The 14888-nt window shown below is 35.5% G+C and overlaps 1 protein-coding gene across 2 annotated transcripts in view; it reads left to right on the top strand.

Moving 5' to 3' along the window:
• NLK (nemo like kinase) overlaps positions 1 to 14888 on the top strand; it is a 164446-nt gene that overhangs the window by 89682 nt on the left and 59876 nt on the right. For both annotated transcript variants that reach the window (XM_080826570.1, XM_080826569.1), the window contains exons 2-3: positions 5043 to 5172; positions 14187 to 14242. In XM_080826570.1, coding sequence (XP_080682696.1) covers positions 5043 to 5172; positions 14187 to 14242 — 186 coding nt within the window. The remainder of the gene's footprint in view (positions 1 to 5042; positions 5173 to 14186; positions 14243 to 14888) is intronic.

Genomic DNA, 14888 nt, shown 5'->3' with positions numbered 1-14888 from the left:
ACTTCCTAGAGTTGGCATACTAGGCTGCATCATGTTCACCCACCAATGTGAGAAAATCCCTACTGAAAAGACAATGTGGCAACTTTCCTGCAGGCAAGTCATACTCCTCACAAAGATATTTGACAGTGACTAAGGAGTAAGAATCTCTGTGTCTTTCCCAGCATCTGCAGCAAGGATGAAACTAATTATTAATTCATGGTTTAAAGAACAAAAATTCTTTCAGACCAACAATAATTAATAGAAGAGGATTTTGCATCTATATTTTAACTTAACCAATAATAATTGGTGGGGAATTGGGGTCTTAAAAGTTAGATCTTATTCATTAGTAACAAGTATTTGAAAATAAATATGACAGCCTGATATTGGATGATTTGCCTGTGTCTTATTTCTCCTCCCTTATCAGCACTCCTGGGATCTCACTACAGATCAGAATGGCCCAGGGATCTCATACCTACTGGGATCACTGCTATTTATACTTTATTTAAACACAGAGTTAGAGGATGTTTAAGTTCATATTTAACTCTTTCGAGTAAATGTAGATGTTTTGCTTCTTCTGGTCAATATTGGAATGTGAAGATACAAGGAAAAGAATGAACAATTTTACTGCTTCGGTTTAGCTGTTACATAAGGTCTTTTTTCCTTATAATATCAGATTAACAAATTTGAGGATCAGTTTAGAAGAAGTATGTTGGGAAAAAAAAAAGAACTCTTTCTTATGTGTAGAACTAACTCAACAAATACCAAATTTGGATGAACATAAAAGAGAAACCAAACATCAGAAGACCCCAACTGATGAAACAAATTACCTAACCATGAGAATCTTTTTTCATATATCTTTGGGTGGAGGCAGGGAAAGTTTATTCCTCTGAATAGTGCGCAACTTTATAAATTATGTCAAAGTACACGAACTATAGCCTGTTAAAATTTTGGTTAGAAAGACCAAAGAGATGTAAAAATAAATTCCTTATTCCTTAACCTATAGTGTCCTCGAACATATAACAGGGACTAAGTTACAGATAAGATACATTTTTTTTAGATTTATTTGTTGTCAGAAATTTTACCTCATAGTTTGTGATTATTTTCTCAAGCTCACTTAATCTAAATACAAGTAAAGATAACTTTTAAGGAAATGAATTTCAAAATGAATGCAAAGGCAATAATCTAAATATTTAGTCTAGTTAGGAGGTTCTGTTACTGAGATACATACTGTATTGGTACAGTTGACGTAGTAATTGTAGTGTGTATAGCAAAAAATAGAAGATTGCTGATTACAAGTTTATGTGAATAGAATTAGAAGAACCTGATTTTCTCACTCTGAGTGAAACATTCTCATTATAAATTATTTATTTGCTTTGAATAGTTAAAAACCTGTATCAGAAACATGAACTTGAAAACTGCTAATCCATGTGGGGAAAAGATTCTAAATATAAAATTTCTTGGAAATTCTTGCTTAGTAGTTATACTAATCTAAAGCTGTTCTAATGTTGGGTTTGAGTGCCTGGGAATGTATCCCCAATAAGCTTCACTCTTGTTTTATTCCAACCCTTCTGCTTGTCTATAATTTAAGCAGATTTGTGGCAGTGGTCTGAGTTCCTGGGATTAAGAAAGCTCTACAACAAAACAACCACACCAGATCTAAAAAGCTTTCTATTTTGGTTTTCTACTCTTTTGGCTGACTATATTTCTCTGAAGAAAGGCTTGTCGATTCTTCTGACTGTTTAAAGAACAGTTGAACTGGTATTTGCAATGTAGAGAAGGATTGATGTACTCCGGGCAGATGTAAGAAAGGATTCTTTTTTCACAAACCTTAAAACTGTATTTTTAATGTACTGTTTACAGAATCAAACATTGATTTAAAACCTAAGAAGTAAATACCTGTTTTAGCGTAACTTGATTGCCTATGAAGATAATGAGGTGAAATGACAGATGTACTGTTCTATGTAGGGCTTCCAGTGTTTAGTAGAGAAAGTAACTGACCAGTAAGTGAATTGTAGATCAAGGGATGGCTCCTTTTTTTCCTGAAATGAGGCAAGTTGCCCTAAATGTTGTTCATTATTTCTACAGCTGGAGCTTCATTAACAAGTACAGTTGGAATAACCAGGGTGTTGCAGCCACAGAGGAACTAAGCACGGCAAGCCTTTCAGTAACAAAGAAAATAAAAGAATTCCTGTGTAACAGGCTTCCACACTTATCTGTGTTCTGTGGTACTGTTTGAGCTGAACTAAAGCATCTGCTACCTCAAGTTAAGAGAGAACAAACTCAACATGGCGTGAAATTACTGCACAGCCATTCACATTCATTAGAGTTACATTGTTACCAGCCACAGGCATGACTGGCTTTTGCATGAATAATAAAATAAAATGCTACTTTGTGAATTTTACCTTAAAACACTGCAAGGCACAGTACTAACCTTGGGCCAGGAGTAGTAGAGTCAAGACCAATAAGAAGTCAGAAGTTGGGAAGAAGTAGTGCTATATAAGGCCTGGGGAAAGGGCCTTGTGTTAAAGCAATTTATTCACTTTTTTTAAACGAATATTTATGTATGGACTAGCTATTTGGAGACTATTAAGCTACCATTTGGCAACCATCATAGTAATAGTTGACTCAGGCAAAAATCATCAATGGATGCTAAAGGTCGTGGGTCAAAGTTTGATGAGGACTAGAACAGTTACACAATTACCAAGGGAAAAAGGAGTAATTTTGCAATGTGGCAACCTGACAGACACCTCATCCAAGTGACCAAAGTTAATCACCACAAATGGGGAAAATTGACATCATGTGCCTCCTAATATGTTCACTGAGAAGACATCACTTCTGTGAGTTATTCCTGTTAAAAATGCCTAATCTGAATCTACTCATGAGAAAACACCACACAAACCCAAATTGAGGAGCAGTTTACAAATAAGTGGCCTGTACTCTTCAAAAATGGCAGTGTCATCAAAGACAAAGGAATGCTAAGTAACTATTCTACATTAAGGAAATCTCAAGAGACATTGGCAACAATGTGTGGTCCAAAATTTTCCTTCCTTCCTATTTCATTGACATTTTTGTCTTCTAGTCTAGTTATAGAAGTGGTGTATTGAACAGGAAAAAAATATTTTTAACAGTCTGAATATAATACTATATCCAATTTCCTTCTTATTTTATGTTTATGTGGATTTTTAGGCGATGTTGTAGATCTGTTTTGGGTTTAGGTTGTTTTTTGTTGTTTTTAATATGGGACACTTCACAAATTTGCATGTCATCCTTGTACAGGGGCCGTGCTAATCTCTGTTATGTTCCAGTTTTAGTATATGTGCTGCTGAAGCCAGCACTGGGTAGGTGTTTTTTAAGCATTAATCGCCAGTGTTAAGCCTCTTAGTTGAATTACAGTTCAAGCTATTGAAAACCTAAAAACTATAAATTGTTTTATCAAATTTTCAGTCAATAGAAGAAGAGTCCTCATGCTGTTTTTTTTTTTTTTTTTTTAGATTTTATTTATTTATTTGACAGAGACACACCGAGAGAGGGAACACAGCAGGGGGAGTGGGACAGGGAGAAGCAGGCTTCCCACTGAACAGGGAGCCCTATGTGGGGTTCAGTCCCAGGACCCTGGGATCATGAACTGAGCCAAAGGCAGATGCTAACAACTGAGCCACCCAGGCTGTTTAAATAGTAGAATGCACCATTTAAGAGTTTCATGAGCACTTAAGAAGTAAATGATCACTAAGATCACAAAGATGAATTTATAAAGAAGTCATGGTATTCGTAAATAAGTTTGGTATAGTTTTTAGACAGGTTAGTAGGTAACAGGAATGCTTCGTTTTCAGGAAGGCAATTTGATAAGTGATTTCTTGTGGACAAGATGAAGAAATAAACTAGGTAGTTATAGTTAAATAAGTAATTCAATAACAGTTGGATGTTAGGCTCATAGATGTTGTATCTGTTGCAGAGATCTAGTCTGTCCTGTTCTAAGTTTTAATAACTTGGATAAAGTCATTGATAACCTATGGAACAGACTTTTAAATGACACAAATCTGGGAAGGATAGCCAAAGCATTGGGTGACTGAAACTGGAACTGAAAGATGATGGTAGCCGAGAATGACAAGCAGGAATCAGCAAGATAAATTTGACAGAAATAAGTTCTACAAGGACAACCAGTCGTATATAATGGGCGGAAGGGAAAAAAAAATTAAGATAATTCATGGAAAATCACTTATAAAATGGTCAGTTGGCCATATTTAACATTTATCGCTTTGTTTCCTTTCACTATTTGATTTAATATGTATTGTTTGGGTCCAGTCAGAAAAATGGAAACCGTACTAGTATGTCAAACATAGGGAAATGTAATTCAAGGAATTGGTTATACAGGTGTTAGGAGACTAAAAGATAAAAAAAGGGGGAACACCGAGCTATTAAAGAAAAACTACAGGAGGCACAGTTACCATACCAAGAGGCTTATAAGAAGTAAAGGGAAGAGGTCTTCGTGATCTAGAAGCTACGGCCCTAAGTTGGCACTTGGACTTCTGAGGAGGGGATACTGTTCAGCTACTGGTAGGATTGAAATCCATATTACTAAAAGATGTTCATTTATGTAAGAAGCCAAAATAATTAAATTGTGTTCTCTGTGTTGAACTAAACGTAATGACATCTGAATGAACATCTCTTCCATCTTGAATTTGGTTCCAAAAATGAAGCATAAAACTAATTTGACTTAAGTTGTATTAATCTGTACTCACCCCTCATTTTTAAAATGGCTTTACCACCAAAACCCTCCTACCTGAGATGAATTGTTAAGTGACCTCTCGAAAAAGTGTTTATAAAAATTTAGAAAAGGATTTTTTTTTTAAAAAGCATGGCAATTAAGTTGGATGGCCTAAACATTCTCTTTAAGTGTGTACTTGTTTTAAATCTTCTTTCTCACTGATACCTTTAAACATTAAGTGGATTGAGTAGTCTAAGATAAAGATGATTGTCATGCTCTGAAACATCGAAGAACAAAGCTTAGAATTGATTTCTCTCTTTTTTCTTTTTTCCTTCTCCCCCAAATATTGCTTCTTTAGGTCAGTAACAGATCCAAGAGATGGAAAGAGAGTAGCACTCAAAAAGATGCCCAACGTCTTCCAGAATCTGGTCTCTTGCAAAAGGGTCTTCCGGGAATTGAAGATGTTGTGTTTTTTTAAACATGATAATGTAAGTGAAGTTGGTGTTTGAGATAGACTGTTTCCTATGCATGCTTAATTGTGTTAGTAGAAAGCAAAAGAGAGTTAAAAAGGGGATGTGCAAGTTATTAAGAAGTTTAGGAACCTGAGACAAATTAGACTATTTTTTGTGAACAATGAACAAATTTATGTGAATTCTAAGGTGTATCAATCAACAGATAAATATTAATTGATGTAAAACAAATGTTAATAGTTAGCTGAGGAACGATCCTAATATTAAACATAAAAAGAGTGCAATATGTAGTATGAGTGATTTAAGTGGAAATAATTGGTCCCTGATTTTTTTTTTTAAGATTTTATTTATTTATTTGCCAGAGAGTTAGAGAGAGTACAGGCAGGCAGAGTAGCAGGCAGAGGGAGAGAAAGAGGGAGAAGCAGGCTCCCCTCGGAGCAAGGAGCCCAGTGTGGGACTCGATCCCAGGACGCTGGAATCATGACCTGAGCCAAAGGCAGATGCTTAACCGACTGAGCCACCCAGGCATCCCGGTCCCTGATTTTAAATGCTTTATTCTTAACTTTTAATATTTTAAATCAGAGATTAATATAAAGATGTAGGGAAACAGTTTCTTTTCTTAAAAACCAGTATAGCTGTTAAAGTAACATAGGTTAGCTTATTTATGGCTGTGTTTAGAGGACACTCATGGTGTTCTCACTCATGATGAATAGAATCACTGTGGTTTGAGAGATAGCTTCTCCTCAATCCTGAAGTAAACGTTTGATACATCTAAAACTTATCTGGGGATGTTACGTTAGCATTGGACTCAAGTTTTGGATTTCATGTGAAAAGAAAAACTGCCTCACATTCTTCATTTGGTACTCAACCTATGTTATTTCAATTGCCAAAATAAGAACTTTATCAGAAATGTAATAATTCCTTGTGAGTCTGACTGCTTGTTTGCACAGGAACTTTAGAACTTTGACCAAAGTGTAAGTCTCACTTTAAGAGAGAAATTTGGAAAAGTTTGAGGTGTTTGGTAAAAGTAGGAAAATCAAATAGATAGATTTATTTGAAATGCCTTGCTTTGACATATTTCATTTTATTGATTACTCCTCTTGACATCCATTTTCCTTAAACTTTGTTAAAAAAGTTATTGCTGTCTTTCAGTCAATTGGAACTGCCTAAAAATTGGTTTCAGTGACTTTGAAAATACCACTCGAGTTGCTAATTTATGACTGATCCCTCAAATTTTGTAAGTGATTTAGAAAGATATCTAGTGCTTGCTTAGTTATTTCTTGAATTTTGAGTACCATCCCAACATCAAAGAGGCCAAACCTTATTTACACTGTTAGAGACTCAAGTAAAGGTATCCATGGTGAAGAAATTTTTTGAAGGAGGGAGTAGTAATTTGCTTACTAAAGATTTCAGTGGTTTATTATATTCAGACCTATGTTGGCTTCTTTTATAAAGGAGGGATGGTGTAATAGACTGCTATCGATATATACTGGTATCCTTTCTCGTGACTCATTCCTGTAAGTAACTAATTAAGTTATAAAGGTAGTGTCAGTGAGTAGTGTAAGAAAAGAAATAAATGAAATTCTTGAAAATCATACCTATCAAAACATAGTAACCAATTGGAGCTGCTGAGCTCTCTCATAAGTGAGTGCTTGTGACTTCTGTGAATATTCAAAAGTGAGACAGGTGGTTAGAGATGAAGATGGTATGGCACCACTGTTTTATAAATCATGAATTTATGCTGTGCTCTGAGAACTCCAAAAGCTCCTCAGTGCCACATACCTGGTATGTGTGGAATGCCAGTCCAAGAAGCAGCTGGTATATGATGTGGTTAAGGCAAAAAATGTCTATTACGTCGGGTATAGAGGCAGTGAGACATCATATGGAGGATACAAAAAAGGTTTAAAATGTCCTATTTTGAGGAATCAGGTATTTAACACTTATTACTGTGTGTCAGGATGTATGCTAGAGGCTTTTCATACATTAATTCATTTAATCCTTAAAAATCTTGTCAGATGGGGTTTGTTATCCTTACTTTGCAAAGGAGGAAACCAAAGCTTAGAGTTAAGTAACTTCCCCAAGGTCAGGGTGGCACAAGATTGGAGTCTGTCTTGCTTCAGAGCCCATGTTCATTAATTCAGAAAACATTTATTCTATACATCCTATATTCTTAAACTATTTAGCTTCTAGGGCTTTCTGCCCTTAAGGAGTTTAGTAATGTGATGAATACTATGATTACAGTGCCCTGGGAGGACTGCTTGCATGGTTAAGTATTAAGGCAAGACTGTCTGTTTTATGTATGGAAAAAGCTGGGCAACCAAACCTAGAAGTATATTACAGTCATCAAAGGTGATTCTTAAAAAGGCAAATTCATGGTTCTCATCCTAGACCCACTAAATTGGAATCTCTGGGATTGAGGCCCAGGGATCTGTAATTTTTAAAGCTCAGGTGAATGCTGCCACACAAGTACCATAATATTAAGGAAAAGAGAAATTGTTGTAGACTTACAAGCTCAGAGATGCTTTAAACATGGAGGAGATAAACCTTAAGATGAGCCTTTTGAGATTAAGATTTGATTGAAAGAAGGAGAAGAGAAGAATGTCATGATGAAAATGGCATTTAGAAAGATTACCCTGGCCACTGTAGGAAGGTTGGATTTTAATTTGGATGGCATCTAATGTGTCAAGGAATAGCTACAGAGCCCTGGGAGGCTTTGGATTTTCTTTTGAACAGAACCTTCAAAGTCACTATATCAGGGGCACCTGGCTGGCTCAGTCGGGGGTCATGAGTTCAAGCCCCACGTTGGGCATAGAGCTTACTTTAAAAAAAAAAAAAAAGGTCACTGTATCAAATTCATTGGTTTTAGCTGATCTGACTGATTGAGATATATACACACACACTTTTTTTTTTTCTTAAGGATACATTCACCTTGATACAATAATGGGTTTAACTTTCTAAAGGTTGTTGTTAGCTAGGCTTATCTCCAGAGTCTAGTCAGAATCAGAGCTATTATAAAACCTGGTAAAAATGTTATCTACTTTACCCATCTATGCACTTGTGCATGCGTTTATGCACACACATAATTGCATATTATCAGCATAGTGAAGGCATGATTGAAGGGGTTTTGTGTTTTGTTTTGTTCTGTTTTGTTTTCAGTTTTGTGCTCCTTTGAGAATCTGATAAAAGCTATGAATCCTCTTTTAGAAAAGTGCACATCCACATAATATTTATGTCATGTTAGGCTTTCGCTAGTCCTCTAAAGCCCATTCAGAGCCCCCTTAAGGGTCCACTGATTCCTGCCAATATCCCCTGCAGTACAAATCTGGGGCTTTTTCTTGTCCTTAGGCAATAGCACTAAGTATGCAGTAGGCAGTCAGTCTATTTGAAGAATGAGTAAGTAAATGGAAGTGACAGAAAAAAGAAATCGCCCAAGTCTGGCATGATAACCTCAGTGATCTCTCTCAGAGTTACTTTTTCCCAGTCTTTTAATTCTGGAATACTCCAGAGGGGTAGAGAAGACAAAGAGGAGATAGTAGAGCCAAAGAAGAATGATTCGTTTTTCTTTGTATAGTCTGACCTAAATCAGGGCCTTGAGTTCATAAGTAGGATGAAGAATCATATCAATATGAGACCAACAGGACGCTTCTCTGAATGCAGACATGCTGTTTAACTGCAGACATTATTAATGCTAATGTTTCTGCTGCTGAGGGGAGTAAAAAGGCAAAGGATGCTGTAGACTGGCTTACTTTCCATGGATTTGGTTTTGTTTGCTCTGTGCCTAAAATTTTGGGCAGATTCTTGATGTATTCAAAATAATGCATTCTTGTATTCATGAATCAAAAAGTCAATTTGGTTAATATGCATGTTCTCTCCAAGTTGAGCTCTATATTCAATGATATCCCAATCAAAAATCAGCAGGATTTTATATATATGTGTGTGTGAGGAAATTGACAAACATTCTAAAGTTTGTGGAGATTGAAAAGACCTAAAATACTCAAGACAGTCTTGAAGAAGCTGGACAAAGTCTATCTCTTAACAAATATATAAATTAATTCAAAATAGATTGTAAACTTAAATGTGAAAGGTAAAATAATAAAGCTTCTGTAATAAACATAGGAAAATATCTTCATGACTTTGAGATAAGCAAAGATTTCTTAATGAGACAAGTGAAGCATTAACCATTTTATTTATTTGTTTTTTGAGAGGGGAGCACAGGCAGATGGAGGGGGCATCTTAAGCAGGCTCCTCACTCAGCGTGAAGACTGACACGGGGCTTGATCTCACCATCTGAGATCATGACCTAAGCCAAAATCAAGTTTAACTAACCTGAGCCAGCCACCCAGGCACTCCAAGTTTTTAACCATTTAAAAAAAAAAAAAATTTGCTGAGATGGACAACATTAACCTTAAGAATTAATGCTCATCAAAAGTTAAGAGAATGAAAGGACAGGCCTTAGACATATATTCCACAAAAAACTTGTTCCTAGAATGTATTATGTGTTAGGCAATTTTAAACAACTATGTGATAGACAATTATAAATATTTGGCATTTGAGAAAGACCATTAGAAGTAACTATTTTACTTGACATTTTTTGAACTGTAAATTCTGTATCTAAACATCATTTATTTTATCAAGAGCTTCTACAAATCAAGAACTTTTGCCCATTAGTAAAAGACTTAAGAATTTGACAAAAAAGGATAACCAAATGGCTAATAGGCATGTAACAAAGTGCTCAAAGTCATTAGTCATCAGAGAAAGGTAAATTAAAAGCATGAGATAATAATATACCCACCAGAGTGGCTAAAATCAAAAAGACTGACAATACCTACTGTTGACAAGAATGCAAATCAACTGAAGTTCTTAACATTGCTGGTGAGAGTGTAAATTTCTAAAACCACTTAGGAAAACTGGCAGTTTCCACTAAATTTAGCTAAATACACACCTACCCAGTGATCTAGCATTTATATTCTTTGATATACTCCAGACAAATCATATATCCACCAAAAGACATGTACAGGAGTGTTCATGGCTGCTTTATTCATAATACCTAGAAATTGGAAACAACCCAGATGTCTGCCAGCAGACAATTGGATTATCTGGACAAGTACATTGTGTTACAGTCCATTCACATGATGATATAGTACACACCAATAAAAAGGATGAACCACTGATCCGCACATCAATAGGGATGAATCGGCATAACAGTAAAGGAAAAAAGTCATACACAAAGGCTTCATTTTTTTATGATTCAATTTGTATAAAGTTCAAGGATAGGCAAAATTAATCTGTGGTGATGGAAATGAGAATAGTGGATACCTCTGAGCAGGAATGAGATTTGACCAGAAAGGGACAAGGGGACCTTCTGGGTTGTTGAAATGCTTAACTTCTTGATCTGGATGTTAACCATGAAATAAAAATCCACCATATTATATACTTCGTGTAAAAATTAATCAAATTACGTACTTGGCAGCTGTATTTTACAACTTTATTAAAAATAGTAGTAATTACAATAGTCTCCACCTTAAAGAACTTAAAATCTCTTCGGGAGTGAGATTGGGGAAGGGGTAGCTCCTTTGCTAAACATGGGATTTAATTGTATTTTATGAATAGTTAAATTTCTAGTTTTTATATTTAGGATTAGGATTATTTACAGCAGTTGTTTTATTGGTGAAGGGCTAAGAAGAAGAAGCCAGTTTTGTATTGCATAACCAATTTATAGTGAATCTCAACATCACAGAGGTTAAAATTCTAAAAAACTGCCACCATAATGGGCTTTTGTCCAGTTCTTAAAAAGATTTGAGACACTGTTTGGTAATGACCATTATTGACAGAAGTATTTTAGTCCATTTTTTTAATTAGACAAGTCTGCTTGCTTTTTTTGTATTTGAGATCCTTTGAAGAGTTGGTGGTATTTTGGGGATACTTTGACTCTTTACAAGTCAAACTCTTTTTTTTTTTTTTGAAGATTTTATTTTTTTTTTTATTTGACAGACAGAGATCACAAGTAGGCAGAGATGCAGGTAGAGAGAGAGGAAGGAAAGCAGGCTCCCCCCTGATCAGTGAGCCCGATGTGGGGCTCGACCCCAGGACCCTGGGATCATGACCTGGGCCGAAGGCAGAGGCTTTAACCCACTGAGCCACCCAGGTGCCCCTACAAGTCAAAGTCTTTACAGGAGTCCTCCTGTTTACATCATAAGGCTAATTTCACACACTCTATTCCCACAAATAATGGGGTTATAGAGGGACTCAGGCTATTTAAATAGGGAGTCAGGCATGAAGTCTGGAGTTTGAAACTGGTACTATTCCTTCTTACTTATTTATATCATTTCTGAGATTCCTGGATCATTTCTACTGATCTAAGCGCTGGTTTTGCATCTCTGGAAACACTGTGGAATGCCATCCTCTGATAAACATTTTGAGATAAAATAACAGTAATATAAAACAGTAGGCATTTTAAAAATTCCAAGCAGAATTTAAAATATTGTACCTTTGAAGCTAACAGTCACAGCTAAATGCTTTAGTGCAAATGTCTGACCCTGTTTTATATGGCTTTTCTACAAAAAGCCTCATCAAATCTGGAATAAGAAAGCCTCATTCTTCTCCATCAAGGTTTAAAATGTATGGTTGTCACTTTCTCTAGATAACCTCTAATTATAGCAGATAGATTTGAAGTGTAAAATAGCTTTGTCTAATGGACGCTGTCACTCATTGCATTCTGGTTTCCCCCAAGACAGGATGTGTGTTGTTCAGATACAGAATGGAGAGTCCGAAAGATGTCAAGTAAAACACTAATTTCTGTCTTCCTCAAACATCAAATATTCATGTTAAAAATTGTTCTATCGCATAATCAGAAATGAATTTGTGTGAATTTGTGACACTAGCTAATTATAGGGTTTTAAATTTATAGAAATGAAATAATTTATCTTTTATATGATAAAAATTATTTTTGAAGAAACCAAAAAATCTGTTATCTTTCAGTTATACCAAGATTCTAAGTATAAACATTTTAATTCAGAAAGGAAGGATCAAGATTCTTTATAAAGCATCTAAACTATTTTCAAACTTTCATGTATAACTGGTTTTAAAGTGAGTAAAGACTTTCATTACAGGAGGTTTTAGTTTAATTTAGAATTTTAAAGTGACAAATGCTTGGCTGAAAAAAAATGAGCAAAGGTTCTTCCACATGTAAATTGCAAGGGGAAAAGAAAAAGAGGAGTAATCTGTAGGTTAAAACTTAAAACACAAATCAACCATAATATGTAAATCTTATTTAGGTCCTAATTTAGACCAAAAAAACTTTAAAAAGGAAAAGAAAATTGGAAATTTCAGAACTGGATATTTGATGGTATTAAAAAACATTTAATTTTTAGACTTGATAATTATATTTTTTAGAAGTTTTTCTCTTTGGGGTGCCTGGGTGACTCAGTGGGCTAAATGTCCGTCTCTTAAACTCAGGATTGTGAGTTCAAGCACCACATTATTTAAAAATAAATAAATAAACAAAATAAAAGCTTTCATCTTTTAGTGATGCTTACTGATGTATGGCTGAAATAAGTTTGCTATTTGCTTCAGAATTATATAGGTATATAGGGAGAGTGAGGGTATAGAAGCAATAATTATTGCGTATGTAGATTACTAAGACTGGGTATTGATTACATGAGCACTCTTGATACTGTTCTATCTACTTTTATATGTTTGAAATTTTCCATAATAAAAAGTTTTTCTTAAAAAAAAAAACTTAGCTAAAGATAGAAAATTTGAACTTGTACCACAGTTTATTTCCTGTTAAAAATTTCTTCCATATTCTTTCACCCTCAGGTTTCTTATTAGTTAGGTAGGTTCAGATTCTTACATGTGATATCAAAGATGGAACTTAAAAGAATAGCTGGACAGCTGGTAGGGGAAGTAGGCCTATTTGTTATGTTTTAAAGGCAGAACTGACTTTGTTAGTATGCTGCTTTTATAAAGGACTTGAATTTCAGATGCCTTAAAGTCTTTCCACCCTGGTGACTTCTTTTTTTGTACTTGGAATAAAATCCAAAATGCTTAACAAAAATTTAAAGAGATTTTTATGTGATATATCCCCTGCCTTCCTCTTCTGTTTTATCCCAATCTGTTTTCCTCCCACCCTCTATGTTCCATAAGCACTGGCGTTTGTTTCTAGAATTTGCCTGGTTCCTTCTTGCTTCAGTGCCTTTACAGTACCTACTCATTGCCTGGCCAACTCCTATTCACCCTTAAACTCTTAGTGTTACTTCAGGGAAACTTTTTTTTTTTTAAAGATTTTATTTATTTATTTGAGAGAGAGAATGAGAGACAGAGAACATGAGAGGAGAGAGGTCAGTGGGAGAAGGAGACTCCCTGCTGAGCAGGGGGCCTGATGTGGGACTTGATTCCAGGACTCCAGGATCATGACCTGAGCAGAAGGCAGTTGCTTAACCAACTGAGCCACCCACGCGCCCTTCAGGGAAACTTTTGTCCCCATTCCTCTTGACTTTTTCCCTTCAAATAATATATATCATAATTACATAGTTGTGTAACTGCTTGTTTCTTTAAAGACTTCCTCACTACTGGTCATGAGAGCAGGGATGGTATCACTTTTGTTTTTCAGTATAACCAAAGAGCCTACCGTGGTGCTTGCCAGGTAGAATGTACTTGGCAAACATTTTTTGAACAGAGGAGTAGGGGAATGAATGATAGATGTGTCTCTTCGTGCTCTTAGAGCAACACTGATTGTTAAAAATAATGGCGTTTCAAAACACTTGCCATGCTGCAGTCTGGTGGCATGTGGTAGAACCCAGTTGGCCCTGTCATTTTAGTTTAGATAGAATTGTCTTTTACATAGTAGTTTTACAAACCCATCTTAGTGTTTAGGACTGTTACTTGACTGATAAATTTAGTTCATCTCAGTGGGCAGTTGTAACTAAGCCTTACATCATTAAAAAGTTAATAGTATTTACTTGCATTTATGTCATATTTTGCTTCCTTTTTAGTTCTCTAAATTTGACTTTTTTTTTTTTTCCTTTTCTCAGGTACTCTCTGCCCTTGACATACTCCAACCTCCACACATTGACTATTTTGAAGAAATGTATCCTAACCAGGGAATGTGAAAGAAGGGGACCATATTAATTTATTCTTCTAGCACCTTTGGGGGTTCATGCTTTAAGATGTATAAAATCTCATCCTTGCAGAGGTGGTTGAGTACCTGGAACCAGGTAATTTTGAAATCTGACAGAGCAGTATTATCAATGTATCCTGAATTGTGATACCATAAAACGGGACTTTGGAGCACGTGTTTTACTTAATCTCCACACAGCCTATGAGATAGGTTATTACCATCCCCATTTTGCAGATGAAGCCAGTGAGGCAGCTATGTTGTATGGAACTCAAGAAAGTACTCTTGTTGCTATACAACAACTGCCTATCAGTTAAGAGGATAATACTGCCCTTTTTTTCTACCACTTGGGGTAAGGTGAAAATTAAAGAGATAATGTAAGTCAAATCCCAAGTTCTTTGAAGTAATGGTGATGGTCCTGGTAATAGTCATTACTTACGTAAGTTTTTATCAGATGCCAGGCACAGTTCTAAGTTATTTACACATACAAGTTTATTTAATCTCTATAACAACCATCTGGGAGAGAGACTTTGACTGTTCCCATATTACAGAAGAGGAAATTGAGGCACAAAAGATAAAAAAGACTTGACTAAGATCACAGACCTAGTAAATATTGAGA

Source organism: Martes martes (assembly GCF_963455335.1).
Source record: "Martes martes genome assembly, chromosome: 16".
Taxonomy (NCBI): domain Eukaryota; kingdom Metazoa; phylum Chordata; class Mammalia; order Carnivora; family Mustelidae; genus Martes; species Martes martes.
The sequence above is the reverse complement of the archived record's forward strand: the minus strand, read 5'-3'. Positions and strand labels throughout refer to the sequence as shown.